The sequence below is a fragment of the Haliotis asinina genome, chromosome 12 (genome assembly GCF_037392515.1).
Source record: "Haliotis asinina isolate JCU_RB_2024 chromosome 12, JCU_Hal_asi_v2, whole genome shotgun sequence".
Classification (NCBI taxonomy): Eukaryota; Metazoa; Mollusca; class Gastropoda; order Lepetellida; family Haliotidae; genus Haliotis; species Haliotis asinina.
In genome coordinates, this window is record NC_090291.1 from 16,338,713 (window position 1) to 16,356,534 (window position 17,822).

The following is a 17,822-nucleotide window of genomic DNA, read 5'->3' on the forward strand; positions in this document are numbered from 1 at the left end:
CGCTAGATTTTGTACCTTTGTCTATGACTCTCTGGATCATGTTCCACACCTAAGTCACAGGTGCCCGTGAATTTATCTTTGATACAACTTACTTTATTGCTTAAACGTATGTCCAACCTTAGCGCTGATTAATTTTACGCTATTTAAATTATGAACTGTCGGATGTCGGCGAAAGTATTTTTCTGACTTCTTCCTAATTCTTCTTCTCGAGTGTTTGTAATGGTCGGTAAACCACAGTTTAAGAATGTGTTATTTAGCAGGGGACCTTGTCACTGTTTTATCAGATAGCCCGAGAAAAATGGATGGCATAGGCGGATCCAGAGAGGGGAGCTAACACGCATACACACACACGCACGCGCGCACACACACACACACACACACACACACACCTTTTGTCGTGAAAACGGGTGAAAATGAACTGTGCATCTTACTCAAAAATGCCCTGAATAGGATTCAGAGCATTGACAAACAAGTTCGAATCCAGTTTGTCAGTAGAAAGCATTTGAAATAATAGCCAGATGACCTAAATCCTGTCTTGATGCAAGAGGATCATCAGTCGGGGTTATAGCTGAAAGTGTTGTGATATATCATTGTAAAGTAACTTAAATAATGTTTATCTGTTAGTGAAAGATCGGTGCAGAATATGCCAAACATACCGTGTCAATGTGCAAACATAGGTCTGATCCATCATTATACTGCATAAATAATTATTTGAAATATAATCATCAAGACGTTTACCTTTGTTGTTAGTATTGGTACTTCCCCCTTAGGGATTAGATCCATTGAGGTCGCCCATGATGGTATTAGTTAGCTGACGATCGTACTGCTCAAGATGGAGAAATGCACAGGGAACAAAGCGTAAAGGTTGTTTGCAAAGTCGGACGGAAACAGTTTTGTGATTGCTTTTGATAGAAAAAGGACACTCTCCCACCAAAATATGAGAGCCACCAGTAGCTTATCACATGGAGGTGAAAACCATCCGGGAGAATTGTTATGGTAAATATCAGTTGCATCTGTACGTAACTTTGTTTTTGTACGTCACTTCTAAAATAAAAGCTGATGGTCTGAAATGTCGTAATAATAAATAACATTGTTTCTACGTCCTCTGCAATTCCTATGTAAAAACTTTATAGTGCTGCTCATGGGGGTTCAGCCAGGGATCTTGGACATGTGGAACTTCTACTTCGTGTGAGTGAGTTTGTCAGAGAGTGTGCGCGCTAGCGAGCGGGTTGGTGATTGATTGAGTAGGTGATTGGGTTAGTGAGTGAGTTTACCACAAATTGGTGGTTGTTTGGTTGTTCTTTTTAATAAGAGTCTTCAGTCTTAAATATATTGATATGCCTACCTGAAGTTATATGGGAGTACGTTTTAGCTATTTCTACAAAGCGAGTTCCGTGGTATTCTTTAGTATTCTTATATTGGTCAGATATGGCCTAACATATACTCCAATATGAATCCGGACAAACACCATGACTGGATACCAATCGGCACAATTTGACTTGTACAATCCTAAGACGTAAGGAAAGAGTGAGTGAGTGAGTGAACGGATATGATTTTACGCAGCTTTTAGTAATTTAAAAGTTTCAGCAATATCACTGCCTATTGGTTTTGATGGTCTATAGACCAATACCGTCCCAGACAATCCTGTATCTGATTTGATTTTGGTTTGTGCTAAAGTCGTGGCACCCAGACAGGTGGAATAATCCATTCGATCTATTCCAATTCAGAGTGAGCTGAGAAAGTGAACAAGCTATTTTCATGAATGACAAATGACAGTTTGAACTGGTCTGGTTCTTTGCAAACAAATAAATGTTTATACTGTTTCGTGTTTTAGGCGTTTGTGGCTTGGTAGGGGTGCCCTCATTACTACTATTAATAATACCCAGTCTGAAAATCCCCCCAATAACTAAACCAAACAAACAAATAATATAGAAAAAGAAAAAAATTACCATAATCATAAAAAAAATGAATAAATAAAAAGTAAATAAGGAAAATAACAAATAACATACAAAATAAATCAATTACTAAACCAATAAACTAAACAGCATATTATGAAGGATGGGTATACACTGCACATACATGAAAAAAAGAATGCGAGGATGCAAGCAAGGCCCAAATCTCTTTCCCGCGAGCGGTTGCTTCATTTAATCAGTCATGTCGTAATACACCTGTCAGTCATGTTGATTTCATCAATCAGTATTCGGGTGTATAAGATATGTGATAAACGAACTTTCAGTTGAAGTACGCTTCAATATAGGGGGCGTATGTCATGGTGTTATCACAACGGTATCGCATTACTATCTCCAGCACACCGAGAGATGTCGCTATAGTCACCTGGTCTGCAATCCTATATGTGACTCAGGTTGTTGCATATGAGACCAGCGGCCAAAACACTCACTTCATTGTGTCCTCTGTGAAATACGCCACCGACACAACGCATTACCGACCCGAAGACATTCCTCCGTTTTCTGTTGGTCACCGCCGGGTTATATAGTCTAAAAAGTCGTTTCTCCAAGACCAGAGATGTCGACATTCAGGACATGCGCAGTGCTTCTAGACGGAGGGAAGGAAGTGTACCGTCCAGGGGAGGCCGTGACGGGGGAATTAGTGCTCGAAGTTACAGAGAATGTCACAGTGAAAGGGGTCCGAGTTTATCTGTATGGAGAGGCGCTGGTCAAGTGGGACGAGTACTCTAGTACCCTTGGGGGAACTAGGGACTATGTTGCCAGGGAGAAATATATTGGACGCGTATTTACAGTATTTGGCAAAGGACGTAAGTTCAAGACAGTTTACAATTGTAGAAAAAGGAAGTTTCGTGACTTTTATTATTTTTATGAAAAACTGGGTATCCTTTTACGCAGCAGTATTGCAATATCCTCGCTGGAGACACCAAAATTGGGTTTCACTCATTGTACCCATGTGGGGAATCAAACCTTCATCTTCGGCGTGACGAGTTAAAGCTTTAGCCTCTTGGCTAGCCCCGAAACAATAATGAAATCAATGTATCAGTGTTATCAATCTTTACAATGTTTAGATCAGGATGTAATATACTTGGTATTCAGTTAATGAGAAATGGTCTGGCTAGTGTTAATTATGTAAGCATTGTAAAGCTATGGCAGACGAAGTACGTGTTATATGTACTGTTAGTGAAATTTGCCTCTTTGACCCATATTGTATACATATCAGGTAACGCATCTGTACTGTGTATTATTTTGTACTGCAGGTCGCCGCTAAAACGGCTTAAAATTAACCTCACTCACCCACTCAGTCTTTGGCCTGATATTAAAATGTACAACATGTATATTGATAACAGGTGATATTTGAGCTGATATCAAGCTGCTTCAGTGGAAAGCTAATCTCTTAAGTAGGACAATACCTACTGTATAGGAAGCGACCTGTAAGTGGTATGGACTTTAAACCAAGTGTCTGTATTCGTGAGCTGAATAGGTACAGAGATATCCCAGATGGTAGAGAGCTGTCAAGATAATGTACACGACTTTTAGCAGAAACTTCTTATGGACGTGGAAAGAGTTTTGTCGTTTCTAATCCAGATGAGCTCTCACGAGTTTATGAAAATGCTGTAGGGAAGGCAGATAAATGTGTGAAAGCTAAACGACATTACGTGAGAATCAGGCAGAAGGATCATTAGCCATGACAGTTAGTTCTGCTACGTTAACAATGACAACAGGGAGAACCTGATACCTACACCCAGATCATTAATCGTTGCTGGCTCTTAAGATATGATAATTAAGAATCCCTAATATTAACGCTGTTTTTATTCAGATTATCTAATAATAACAATGCATCATTACAAGTCTCTGATTGGGGACGATTGGTCAAAGAATTCGCTCGTCACGCCGAAGCAATATTTGCTAGTTTTGGCATATGACTGGGTCTATCTGAAGCTGCAGATACTTAAAAAAAACTTAACGACCCGCGAAGGTGCTGGGGTAGAATAGGCCTTCAGCGACCCATGCTTGCCATAAAAGGCGACTATGCTTGTCGTCAGAGGCGACTAACGGGATCGGGTGGTCAGGCTTGCTGACTTGGTTGACACATGTCATCGGTTCTCAATTGCGCAGATAGATGCTCATGTTGTTGATCACTGGATTGTCTGGTCCAGACTCGATTATTTACAGACCGCCGCCATATAGCTGGAATATTGCTGGTGCGGCGTAAAACTAAACTCACTCACTAAAGGCTACTCTACCTATAATCAACTCATTTCATAATTTTTCAACTTTTCTCATAATCCTACTGAAGTCCAACTGTCGTAGGTTAACAAGTGTATTGGATAAACCCAAGGTTTCCGACGTACGATAGTTAGCCACTAAACATTTGTTGTTTTACGCCGCACTCACCAATATTCCAGCTATATTACAGCGGTCTGTAAGTGATCGAGTCTAGACCAGACACTCCAGTAATCAACAGCGCAACTGGAATAGGAATCCATGAGTTCACCAAGTCAGCGAGTCTGACCACCTCATCTCATTAGTCGCCTCTTATGTCATGCGTTGGTTACTGAAGAACAATTCTAAACCGGATCTTCACGGGGGAAACTTTGTTGACTGCCACATCAGTGGTGATAGTGATTTGTGTTCATGCCGTTCTCTCTGTCTCCCAGAAAACGTTGCTGGACCAAACCACACCCTGACAGCTGGACAACACCATTACAGGTATAAGTTCATCCTCCCAAAGGAAGGGCTACCGTCCTCCTTCGAGGGCGAGTTTGGTGCCATCAGATACTGGGTCAAGGTTGAGGTGGAAAGGCCGTTCCCCAATTTCGACAAGTGCTGGTACACCGGTATCACCGTTTTGGACGACATCAACGTCAACAACTATAAGGTACAACAATGCTCAACACGGTAAAAGTGATAAAGTTCTGGTACATCATCGATCATTCAATAAATGACGTCTTAGAAATATTTGGGCGGTGGGGTAGGCAAGTGGTTAAAGCGTTTGGTCGTCACACCGAAAACCCAGGTTCTATTCCCCACATGAGTACAATGTTAAACCTATTTCTGGTGTGCCGCCATATAGCTGGAATATTGCGGATGCGGCGTAAAACTAAACTCACTCACTATTTCTGGTGTCCTCGTCGTGATATTGTTGGAATACTGCTAAAGGCGGCGTAAAACTAAACTCACTCACTCACTAACTTAGAAATACTTGGGTTCATGACTTCTTCTGACTGTTCTCAAGTGAATGTTGAGATCAGTTGAGTCTGTACAGTTTTAGCACTATGTCTGTGTAGAAATGTACTTCATACATTAAAGCCATGTAAGAAATTGGTGTTCAGTGAGGAGAGTGAACAGTTTAATCGCAGCTCACCCAACCTCCTTTTTCAAATAAAATAATAAATAATAGATATAATATTATACACAGGCCTCGATTCTCTATTTGAATGTTCAGCGAATAGTTAGTCCTTTTGTTCTGGTCTTAAGGATTGCTTCATTGGAAAGAAATCTAAAACAATACTCCCTTACAAGTGGTTCTAGTGATAGCTCTTATTTTTCCCCCCAAAGCTTTATGATCAGTGTGCGAAACAGTGTCCAAATTTGGCTAGCCAGTTGGGCTGGCTACATCTGAAAGGTATTAGCCCACAAAATATTTCAATAGCCCGTAGTTTAAATATAGAAACTGAGAACAGATTACAAAAATAGAGAATAAGATATTGTCGGCATGACACGGATTTCATCATTAAGCTGCTAATAATGATGAACATTCTTATCAGGCCATAATCGTGCAGGAATTTTAAGTGTATTTTAACCTAACAAGTCGGAGAGAGTGACAAACTGATTACAAACTATTTACAAACTGAACCCATGAAAATTCACTCATTAGTCGGACCAGTGGAGATTTACTGGTCAGAATGGATTTTTACTCGTCATGGGCTAGCGGACCGGTTGCTATTTCGCACACTGTTTGGGATAGTCAACCTAAAGCTGTGTGTTTTTTGTCCAAGGCAAAAATCCGACGAGCAGTAGTAAAACAACTATCCAAGGCTTTGGGAATCGGAAATGCTGGTTCTCTGAGCTTGAACGCCGAAATAGACAGGGGAGCTTACTGCGCAGGGGAAAAGGTCGCTCTGAAAGGTACACTATGCTCTTGGTGACACGCCCACAACGAAGGAACTATATTGATTTCTTCTGTTTTTTCCTAAACTCACAGCATACTGAACAGCAAAATATACGCAATTTTGAAAGAGAAACAGAAAAAATGAAATGTCATAAAGATAAGCGTTCATATTTATGTGCTTTCTCTACAAAAATGTTAAAGAGTCAGAATTGCGTTTCTTTTGCTTCTCAGTATATATGACCAATCGTGTGTTTCAGTTGTGGTAAAAAACGAGTCTACGAAGGACCTGGGGAAACTGAAGGCACAATTGGAGCAGAAAATCGTCTTCACTGCGCACAACGAGACCAAAAATATCCACAACATCATCAGAATCTTGGAATCGTCTCCTATAAAGAAGGTTGGTCATAACCCAAAGCATAGGTGTTGTTACCGTATCGCGGGCCCGATCTGAGCCTCGTTACATAAAGATATCGTAATACTGCGACTGTCGAACCTCCTATACTGAACTTCCTATACTGTACGATGGGCGCGGTGGGCGAGCTGGCTAAAGCGCCAGGATAGTGATCCAGCAAGGTTGAGGTGTCGGGAACGAGCCCACCTGTGACCGGAGGTAAACACCTTGGAGTTACCTTTGTGTGCAGACTCTTTGTCACAGCCCCTAGTGTACAGTACAGCCCCTAGTGTACAGTACACAACCCTGTGCATTTAAAAGAACGCACGAATCCGTTGGTATATTACCAGATGGTGGCTACATGAGTACGTGCATACACCTAGTTGTGGGCACAGCAATGTGCAGTAAACTTGGACAAAGTACTGTGACTATGTGTCCTAGTCCACCCAGCTGTGAATTGGGTACCTCATTAGGATGAGAGAGTCACAATAAACTCGGTGCGACTAGTGGCAGCAAGAGTTGCATACTCCCCAGTGAGTTGAGATTGATAATACGATGTGACGCTGATACGGACATCCCATTTTCACTATACAACGCCGTGGTATTGCTGGAGTATTGCTAAAAGCGGCGTAAAACTAACTCACTCACTCACTAACTCACTCACTCACACCAGTCTAAAATGAGGCTTGCTGTACTCTCGAAGACTAAAGAGCATTTGATAACCACAAGCAAGGGTCCGAGAAAAACATAGTGTTGATATTATATAATTACGATATGATCACATGCTGATCGCCATTGTATAGGACCCGCGAAGATCCGGATTAGCACTGGTTGCGGAGAAAACACGCGTTACTATTACGATTGTTCTGTGGACCCTTTAAAGTATCTGTCCTGTTACAGGGAGAGGAGCGAGTGTGGGATAACCAGCTGCTGGATGTAGACGCCATTCCACCATCGACGAAGATGAGGTCCTGTCACGTGATTGAAGTCAGATACTTTATCCGGGTAGGTGACACTGAGCGCTAGGACAACAGAGTTTTGTGAAGCGTAGGCAATATTGCTCTGAAACCCAAAATCCCAGCAAACAAATTCACAGTGTCACAACGTTATCCTGAGGACTCCCACTCTGGTACGTCATTTGTACGTCGATACAAGGTTAAAGTCATTTGATGTTGGAGTATTTTGCGTTGTCTTTTCGTTCTATTTAAAGTCAATAGTTGAATAACTTTTCCGGTAGCAAGAATCCTCCTTCGTCAATTTGCATGTTGCTTTGGTGATGTTTATTCTGAAGCTGTAACTAAATAATGAAGAAATAACATCAAAGTGAACAGTTTCACAAAACGTTGGTAGAACCTTGTAAGGAGGCCAAAGCATGACGTTTCCTCAATGTAAATTTGCAAATTTTGTTATTACGTTGTAACATAACGTTATAAAATGACAAGATTCTAATCTTGTGACCAGTGCTTTGCCAGCTGACCATCAGGGTCTGCAGGCTTTAAAATCTACAGGCCCTAAATGAAATCCGTAAGCAATTTTGTTAAAGTAAAAACAATAAAAGCAAAACAGACAGTTTCGCACTGTTTCTACAAAACCAACTAGCGAAGCGTATGGTGCTGATAGATAGACATTCCCATGCGCAAAGCGCTGAAATACAAGTAAGTAGCGCTGAAATACCAGGAAGTAGCGCTGAAATACCAGGAAGTAGCGCTGAAATACCAGGAAGTAGCGCTGAAATACCGGGAGGTAGCGCTGAAATACCAGGAAGTAGCGCTGAAATACCAGGAAGTAGCTCTGAAATACCGGGAAGTGAATCTGCAAGTTATCGTAACATGATGGATCATGAATGATTCCAGAACATTAATAACGAAAAAATATCATTGGAAAGATTCCAGTTGAAAAAAGAAAACTGACAGATAATTCATTGAAGGCCAAAAGGGCCTGCAAATGTTTGAAACTGATACAATGATAACCGCCGCTGGGCCTCCGGGCCGGCGATTATTTCGAACGCTGGAACTTGACATTACAAACCTACAACCTGCCCCCAACGTTATACGTTAGCTGGGATATGTTAATACAATCTACTGGCAGCACTTTCTGCGTTTCGTAACGGTAAATAGTATCCAGTCAGTCATATTTGCCAGTTGCTCTGAAATTTATCACTCACTCCAGAGAGGTTGCTAAGCAAAGAACATAGTCTGCTTCTCCCTTCACCAGGTCCTGGTAGAGGTGCCTTTCGGATTAGACCTTGAGACCACAATGCCCGTCACTATCAGCACCATACCTTACGGCCACACCCCAGCGTCTGTGAGAAGGGCTGCAACTGGCGGTGCCACTCGTAAGTCTCACTGTGAAGATTATTTAACGTGAATGCAAGCGTATGTTTTAATAATGGACTCTTCTCAAATGAACTGCTTTGTCAGCAGAACGGGGTAACAATTCGTTCTGAGGGCCATGTTCTCATCATTTCTCACCTGGTATGGTCACTGTTTGATCCTGATTTGAACATAGCTGGAACGGCACAATTAATTCTGCATATATAGAACCAGTTTTACTAGCACCCACGTACTGTAGACTGGATTTGAAGCTCATAAACATTTGGATGATCTCCATATACTAGTCAGTATCTTTGGAGGTCATAATACTCGTACCAATCGAAACGTTAACCTCAGTATAATCTTTATAATCTGGAACGAAATTATTGCAGTGTCATCAGTTTGATTAAATCTGAAGGACAAGGTCATTCCTGGCATCACCAACCTTTGGTGCCATTGTGACTAGGGAACTTAACAGTGTGAATCAAACCTACATAATTTCTACAAGATCATGGCCACAACAGATGTGATATTGAAAGAAGGATCTGGCCAGGGTAACAGAATGCATTCGAGTAAATACGATAGTAAAATAGCTGAAATTTGGTCTTTTGTGTATAGTTTACCGACACACATCAATACTGCAGATACATGATGGTGGCTTACAAAGAAAGACAATCCAGTGATTGCCACTGTGAACGTTGAACTACATTAATGGGAGAGGTGACGTGTGTGAACCGCGTCCACGATCTTGATCCCTCAGGCAAGCATGGCTTTCCTGAACACCAGCTCAGGTCATATGATGGACTGACAGTCTATTCCATTTTGTTTATTGAGGCATCTGGAGGTATCAAGCTTTCTATAGTTGATATGATGTGTCATTGACCCAGATTACACCCGGACGTTTCTTACTGTGGATTCATTTCAGAGGCTGGTTCATCCACGGTTCTGTGTTATCAAGGCATCTGGTGGTATCAGGCTCTCTTTATAAAATTGTAGTTTATATGACGTGTCATTAACCCAGATGTTCCATATCCTCATTTCAGAGGCTAGTCCTTCCACAACTTTACGCTACACCAAATGTGTCCGCGGAGTGGACATTTTTGACAAATCAGAAGGGCATTTTGTGAGCTTTCTCTACACACCGATGTGTCCGTATGTCATCAATTACACCTTCCCCCCTCCACAACCTGCCGCCGCAGCAGCTGCACAACCACGTGCTGCTGCTCAACCACGTGCTGCTGCTAACACCGCCGCACAGGCAAAGACTGCAACTAGGGCCCCACTCAACCCTTCTGCTCCTCCGATGCCCCCCTCCTATGACGATGTGGTGAAGATGGACAATCCAGATCCCACCGTAAGTAAGACTCATGGAATGAAAGTGATACAGAAATGTATTTTCAAACTATGCCCTCGCCATGCATCGTTCCGTCATGGAAACACATCTTCTACATTGACAGGATCAACATAAAATTAATTCCGATAATTTTCGTCGGGCCGAAAATGGTTTTACATCAATCAATATTCGATTGAATATCACCAGAAGGCCTCTGTTCGCTATATTTAAATCATGCCAACCTGTAAATGATCACCCCCCAACACTCTCAAAGTTATCTTGACCACAAGTGTTCGGTCCGGCTTGTTTGGGGCCGTCGAAAGCACCTTAAAGCTCACACATGTATCTTAAACACATAGATATGTATTATATCTACCTTAGGATGTTACAAAACCCCACATAATTGATCCGATAAAGTTAAACCCTTGTTTCTCTCCATTCCCAAAAAAGCCTCTATCAAAAGAGTGCAGTCTCTGTTTGGTCTAAGCTCATCACAGGCAATGAAGTCCTGCACTACTCTCCTGGAAGACATGAAGTTAGGATGGCCGACATAGGTCAGTCTATTCTCATCACAAAGGTGTTTCAGTTTTTCGGTCAGGGTGTAAGCCTCCGTGTTGAGGGCATCATGATTTCTGCGGCCTTGTCTCCATCTATTCCGGTATCTTGGGGTGACTCCAGAAAGAAGTACCACAGCAGTGTAACTTGCTAAAAGTACACAACACATTATACAAAACATCTGAAAAATCGAATTTTAACTAAGAACAATAACGTCCTTTGGACTTTTGACCCTACTTTGCAGTCGCTCTTTTAGAGGTAAATGTCAGCGTAAGTTGTTATGCGTACAAACGTGTCATGTATTCAAATGTGAGATTGAGCTCGACACATTTTTAAAAGAGTGCATGAAGCTAGATGACAAACCGTGGGTTTTGTTTCCTTACTATGTATGCCAGGCTATTTCGAGAAATCATCCAAGACTTGCCTCGACGGCATGTGCGCGAGGCCATTGATCCCCACGTGCACATGCACGTGCACGATGATGATGGAGAAACAGGGTTAACTTAAAACTCACATCAGAAATGACGCGATTTGGGCAGTCACCACACCACGTCTTTTTGCATGCGATATCCTTTACATGGGTATATTGGGTATGGGTATATAACACGGGTATGGATATAATAATCCTAATTCTGTGCAAGATCGTAATTCTTCAACGGTTTTGAAAAGAGAGCTTCACTTTGAGCAACGTGTTTACCTCAAATACAATGCTTTGGAACTCTATATCGTAAAATATAGGTAGATACAACACTAGTCTATGAATCTGGACACTTTTCAAGATACCTATGTGAGGTTTAAGTTGTCTTTGACAGCCCGGGCCATGTCTGGCCGAACAGTGACTTAACATCTTTGACCGCGACTTTTTTGAGAATAGCTTTACTACGGGACTCTCGTTATGTAGTCATTTGTTTCGTGTATATATATAACAATCAAGCTATACATTTGTGAAGACTGGGAGTGTATTTATCCAGATGTGTACATTTCGTTGTAATATTCTGAGATTATTTACCAATTTTAGTGTTTTTAGCAATACCAGGTGGAAGTGTGACCCGAATTTTCTTGCCCCGCGTTTTAGGCCACCCCATCTTTGCATAATGTGTTACTGTAATTGTGTGTATCATGAGTGAGTTAGTAAAACGTTTACGTTGCCTCTGCAATATTGTCCCCATTCATTGGTGCCTTTCCCGTTAAGACCAAGTAACAAGTACGTCTGGATACATTCCAACTTTATCGTTGAATCAACATACTAAAATGCACTTCAGGGTTGGAATTGAATTGAATCGAATATCAAGTATTCTGAGCGGAAGGTTACAGCCATTGTCTCTCACATTGGGTATGTCCTTCAATTTGCAGCCAGAGAAGGTCGACAAGCCCTATGGCTTGCTACTGATTCGCTTCCCAGATGGCCATGTAACGGACTTCAGACATCTTATTGAAAGACAAAAGAAGAGTCTTGCAGCGAGTGAGGGAGAACTCATTGCATTTGCACAACAGGTGATCTAAAAACCGTCTTCCTTTATAATTCTATATTAAAGCATCAAAGCCACTGGCATGTCCACTGACATCTCTGCCCAAAGCAGGTCGACTGTTAGTCCGATAGTTGTTCTCTACACGACCTGTGGAATCAGTCACAAACACAATGGCACACTTCATTGAGTGCCTGAAAATTACGGGAACATACACTAATCAAGTCAAGATAGTGAAGAACAAAAGGTTGGACTTAATTTTAACCAAATTATCAATTGCCGAGAGGCTGTTATTGTGCCTTAAAGTATAAGAAGGTTCCTATTGTATGTTTCGTATATTTTATTTTTACTTTATGTATATAACCATTGGAAACTGTGGTGAGTTTTTTGTCGCTTGTAGCAATATTCAAGTAATATCACGGAGGGGAACACCAAAACTGGGCTTCACATATTGTACGCATGTGAGGAATCGAACCCGGATCTTCGGCGTGACGAGCGAATGCTTTCAACATTTGGCCATTCCACCGCCGAAGAGTTATTCATCTTACATGAAGGCCCGTGTTACATGAAGTAACCCGTGTTGACTTAGCTGACATCTTATTCCAACTACGAAGAATTCTGTAATTCATGATGTTGACCACCGGATTTTCTGGTCCAGACTCAATTACAGTGGACGCTGTCATAACCGGCATCTGCCCAATGCGGCACGTTGTCAACACCGGCACAAAGTCTCGTCCGTGACTTGCACATTCATGATCAGTTCTGCAATCCGGTACATTGTCTAAACTGGATTATTTACTTAGTCACAAAGAGTGCCGGTTTAGAGAGCTTCCACTGTGCTTACAAATCCTGGACTATTTTAGACTGTAGCCTAAAACAATAAACAGATAAACAATTGGCTAATTATCTAAAAGACAAATAACGGCAAAATATGGTTTGTTTACAGGTCATTCATGACCCCGACATGTGGCCAGCACGAACCTCTATCGCCATTTTGAAGTTCCCGTCTGTCGAAGTGGCAGCTGATTGGTTCAATAAGACACCAGGGGTCGCTGATCTATGTTGGATGAAAACATGTGACGCCGTTGTTGCAGTAATGTGCGAAAAGTTCAAAGCAGGTGAAGTAGATGAAATAGAAACATCATGCTAGCTGACAGAATAATGACCGAACAGTACGGGGAAGATTATTAGCGCTTAAGCTAATATTATATTCAACAGATTCCAAAACAATGTGTGTTATGTTAGCGGTGATATAGCGTTATTGTCAAGGAAACGGACGTGTAACTTCAAATTGTATAATTTCAAGAGAAACCAAACCATATATGAAAATGAAAGAGAACCTATGGTAGAAACCACAGTTCCATTTTGGAACTGTTCTGATCTACTTACTGGAACGTTTCTTCTGTGGTGAGCTATTCTTAAAATAGTCACTGAAATGTACATATATGGGAGTCAATCAATGTGGATATGATAATAATGAATGTTTTGAAAGTGCATCACCACTTGCGTTTCCTTATGACCATAGTTGCTAGTACAGTTATCACTCCTGAGAAATGATTAGTGTATGGCGCGAACTTTGTATGATTTTCATCGTCAAACAAAGCAAAACAGCGACAAAGAGGCACTATCAGCTGAGTGATTCAAGAAGATTGTAAAAATAAATGGTCAACACAGTGATTTATCGACTCTATTGAAAACTGTCGAAAACAATTGATGACACCTACGCACGTTGTGCCCCTGCATCCCATGTGTTGTGTTTAGGGTTGGTGATATAGAGAATGGTGGTGCGTTCTGTGTTTGAAAAGTGGGCTTACGCTTATACTGTCTGTCCATACTGAAAGACTATATGTATTAAGATGAATGAATATGGATTTTGTTTGTGTTAGCAACACTACAGCAATATGAGGCCACGCGATAGCCTCACTCACTTTGACTCCTATGTACCTCCACCCCCCTCCCAATGTTGATACGCTAATGAAAGCACTATCTATCCAGAATGATAGTGAATACAGGTTTTAAATTCACAAATACATGTAAATTATACAAGAATGTGTCAACGAAGGACAGTGAAAGCAACTAGAATATCACAGTATTAATCTCTAAAAGTAGGACAATACATTATAAAAATGGGCTGTAGATCGCCAACACATTGAGGTAGATCACCATACTAGGAACTTTTGCTTCCTGCATGGAACTTAGCTGGACTGAGACAATCCACATCACATATTAGCGTTCGTAGACAAATGAATAATGAAATGTTAGTTTTAATTTAGTTAACTGCTTTACAATTTACACAACGTTAATCAAAATTCTTTTAAAAAACCCAGAAAAATATCACCACCACCATCAACAGCAACAACAAACAGAAAAAACACTAAACCCCTGTTGCTTTTTAAAAGGCAATAACTATATGATAATTTACACTGTAAAAGGTCCATTAATGTTTTATACTGTGTATCTGGCTGTCTCATTTGCTCCAATGATTTCCAAGGTTTGGTTACATTCAACAGATAAATAACAGTTTAAAGATAAACACAACGAAACCAAGTACCAGACGTCTGTCGAGTGCTTTTTTGGGTTTTTTTTGTGCTTCAAATAACAACGATTATCCTATTTTTGTAGTCATCACCTCCAGTATCAACGTTCAAGGTTATTTCCCAAATGTATCACTAAAGTTTCTTGTGAGTTTTGTGACACTTTATGACATTTAAATGAAACGCCCATGTGATTTCCTTTCGCAGCGAACCGCGTCTTCTGGATGTCATCATCGTACATGAGGCCATCACCATCAAAGGCTGAGTTGGCCAAGTTTTTCAAACTGTATAAGGAAACATTACGAAAAGTCAGGTGGGTTCTCTTATTTGTCATATTTAACTGACGTCACGTCCACCCCGTGGCAATTGCCATCACTGAAATTTATGACATCTAATCAATTCTTACCACAGCGTCGTTAACGGGAGTTCAAACCTTTTTCCTGTTTGTTTTTAATTTTCATTATGCCACAAACTCCTTCATAGAAAGCTTTCCATTAACACTACAGTATTTATATCGCTCAAGATATTGTCAAAAGTGGAATTGTTTTCTTAAGTGGAGGATATTGTTGTGCACCAAGTAAAAATATCTAAAGGTATTTGTACAGGTTTCTTCTATGCAAAAATTCTCATATTTGTCATATCGAATCATAATTCAATATAATGTAGAATGACTACATATTTTCGCGCTGGTCTGTCTACGGTAACTAACTAACTAACCAACCAACCAACCAACCAACCAACCAACCAACCAACTCGCACGACTAATGATAATGAGCCTCATATTTACAACTCAGATTTCGGAAGTAATGTTTATTGTTTTACGCTAAAAAGGTTACTTTTGTAGGATATGGAAGACAGGGGTGAACATCGCAGCTACCTACAAGTTCACAACACTAAGAGGCAAATGGGTGGAAGACAAGTACAGCATCGGTCTGACACAGTGGCAGAGTATGGATCTACTGTACCAGTATAAAAGCGAACGAGAACAAGGTCAATACATATTAGGATTAAGCTCCCGGGTATAGTGACATGTGTTGATATTAGCATGTGTGTAGTTCCATTATTTAATCTCAATATCACGATACCATAGCAGCTGAGAAAAGAATTATTACAGAATAGTGTCACCCTACAAAACACACATTTTGTTGCACTGGCAGGAACAGATGCATGGGCATACATACCAACACGTACACATTGATATTAAAAGCTTCTGATACCATATTCAGGAAGTGAGCGAGGGTAGATGGATATGCCAATATTAACCACACAACCAAATCCTTCGTCAGATATCTTTGGCACTTTATGGTTTATGGATAGATGGATTTACGCAGTTTACGCAGTTGAGATATGATGACTTGCGTCAACCAAGTCAACGAGCCTGACAATCTCAGAACCCAATCCCGTTAGTCAGCAAGTCAACGAGCTTGGGTTGATGACTTCAATTCTGAACCAGTTTTGTTGGCGTATGGACAATATGACCATACACATTTCAAACAATGATTTTAGGTTTCGAACTTGAAAATTTAGATGAACACATAACTATTCTATTTTTAGTTAGCTTATAAAATGATGAGCTTCTGAACAACTGGTCAAATATTGTGGAGAATGGCAAACCTCTTATCATGTATGTGTTTGTGCTCACCTGTATTCTAACATGAGTAAAACATTTGAATTTGTCCACAGGTCGCAATAAAGAGTGCTATGATAAACTACTCGATATGTTCGACGTGAAAGAAGGCATTGTATTTCAATCAGAGGACTTGTCCCTCTTTCATCAGACATTCAAGCAGTCGGAAAAGCGATCTGAGAGTCGCGACGTCGAAACTCATTTGGGAAATGCCGCTAGTGCCAAGGACTCTACTCAAAAGGATGCCGCAGGAGGCGGAAATGATGAGGCTGCAGAGCCACTACCTGAGGAAGAGGTTGAGGCAGAGGCTGAGCTGGAGGCTGAGGAAGAGGTTGAGGCAGAGGCTGAGGCAGAGGCTGAGGCAGAGGCTGAGGCAGAGGCAGAGGCTGAGGCAGAGGCGGTAGATGTGGAAGTAGATGCGGAGAAAGAGGCTGAGGATGAAGCTGTGGATGAGGTCGATATTGAGGATGCGGCTGAAGAGGAAACAAAGAAAGCTGCATCTCAAAGTTCAGCCACAGCTGCTGCTACTTGCTTGCAGAATACAGATAGTGGTGTATCTCTTGCTCAGAGGGAGGTTCCAGGTTGTGGAAACGATGTTGTAAAAGAATGCTAGGAATAAGCAATTAGTAAATAATATGCGCGAGAGCTAAATTATTTCTGGTGCTGTGACTTCAAACTTTTATAAGCTCTGTGTAAACCGTGGTTTGAAGTACATTGAAGGTTTCATGGATTGTTAACACCCTCAGGTTCTTATGTACAACTTTATTATATTTAGATTTATCGAGACTAAATTGAATTAGAAACCAAACATTGTGACGCTTCTTTGTAAGACTGGAAATAATTATTTTCGGTTCGTACATGTGACCAGTGTCTACTTCACTGGCTAACTAGTTTGCCAATTATTCGTTGTTAATGAGGGACAGAGCCCTGAAGTACACCTTTAGATATCTGAAATATTTCAGAAAAATCGTCATAGTATATATAGGATTGTGTTTTGTACCTGTTAATATACTCTACAGCAAAACTTTAGAAACGATAATCATAGAAATAAATGTCATGAATAATATCGTTTTCTAGGAACCGAAACAAATGCTTTCCAAAACGCTGTAAACGTACGATATAATCTACCACCTTGATAACTGTTTATGGTGTATGTAGAACACACACATTTTTATTGTAGAATAACTTTCACGAAAACTGGCTTGTTGTGTTCACGAATTCTTTTATCCGTGACGAAATCTGTTGGTTTGGAGTTGATGTATGTAGTTTGTTGAGGAAGCTCATAAATGTGATGTACATGTTTCTGCATGCGTTGACCAATTCTTTCATCTACAGCGAACTCGTTGTGAGACAATTGTCATATATGTATCGTTGAAGACCAACGGACAGTTTTCTACAAGTGGGTTTCCATTGTTGTTACATGATCGTTATTGTCTGTTTTTTTTCAAATGTTCAGTAATTATATGGCCTATATGGCCTATGTTGTCTACCTTTGATCCAATATTTCACAGTTTACACAATGACTG

General features: G+C 40.8%; 1 protein-coding gene across 1 annotated transcript; it reads left to right on the forward strand.

The window, feature by feature from the left end:
- The first annotated feature begins 2,307 nt into the window (after positions 1–2,307).
- Positions 2,308–17,598, forward strand: LOC137257920 (uncharacterized). The gene is made up of 12 exons (XM_067795428.1): positions 2,308–2,773; positions 4,625–4,845; positions 5,966–6,095; positions 6,336–6,475; positions 7,370–7,474; positions 8,684–8,804; positions 9,825–10,135; positions 12,023–12,163; positions 13,082–13,253; positions 14,877–14,982; positions 15,514–15,659; positions 16,353–17,598. Exons 1-12 carry the CDS (start codon positions 2,524–2,526, stop codon positions 16,907–16,909), a joined length of 2,400 nt encoding a protein of 799 aa, XP_067651529.1. The 5' UTR covers positions 2,308–2,523; the 3' UTR covers positions 16,910–17,598.
- The last annotated feature ends 224 nt before the right edge of the window (positions 17,599–17,822 follow it).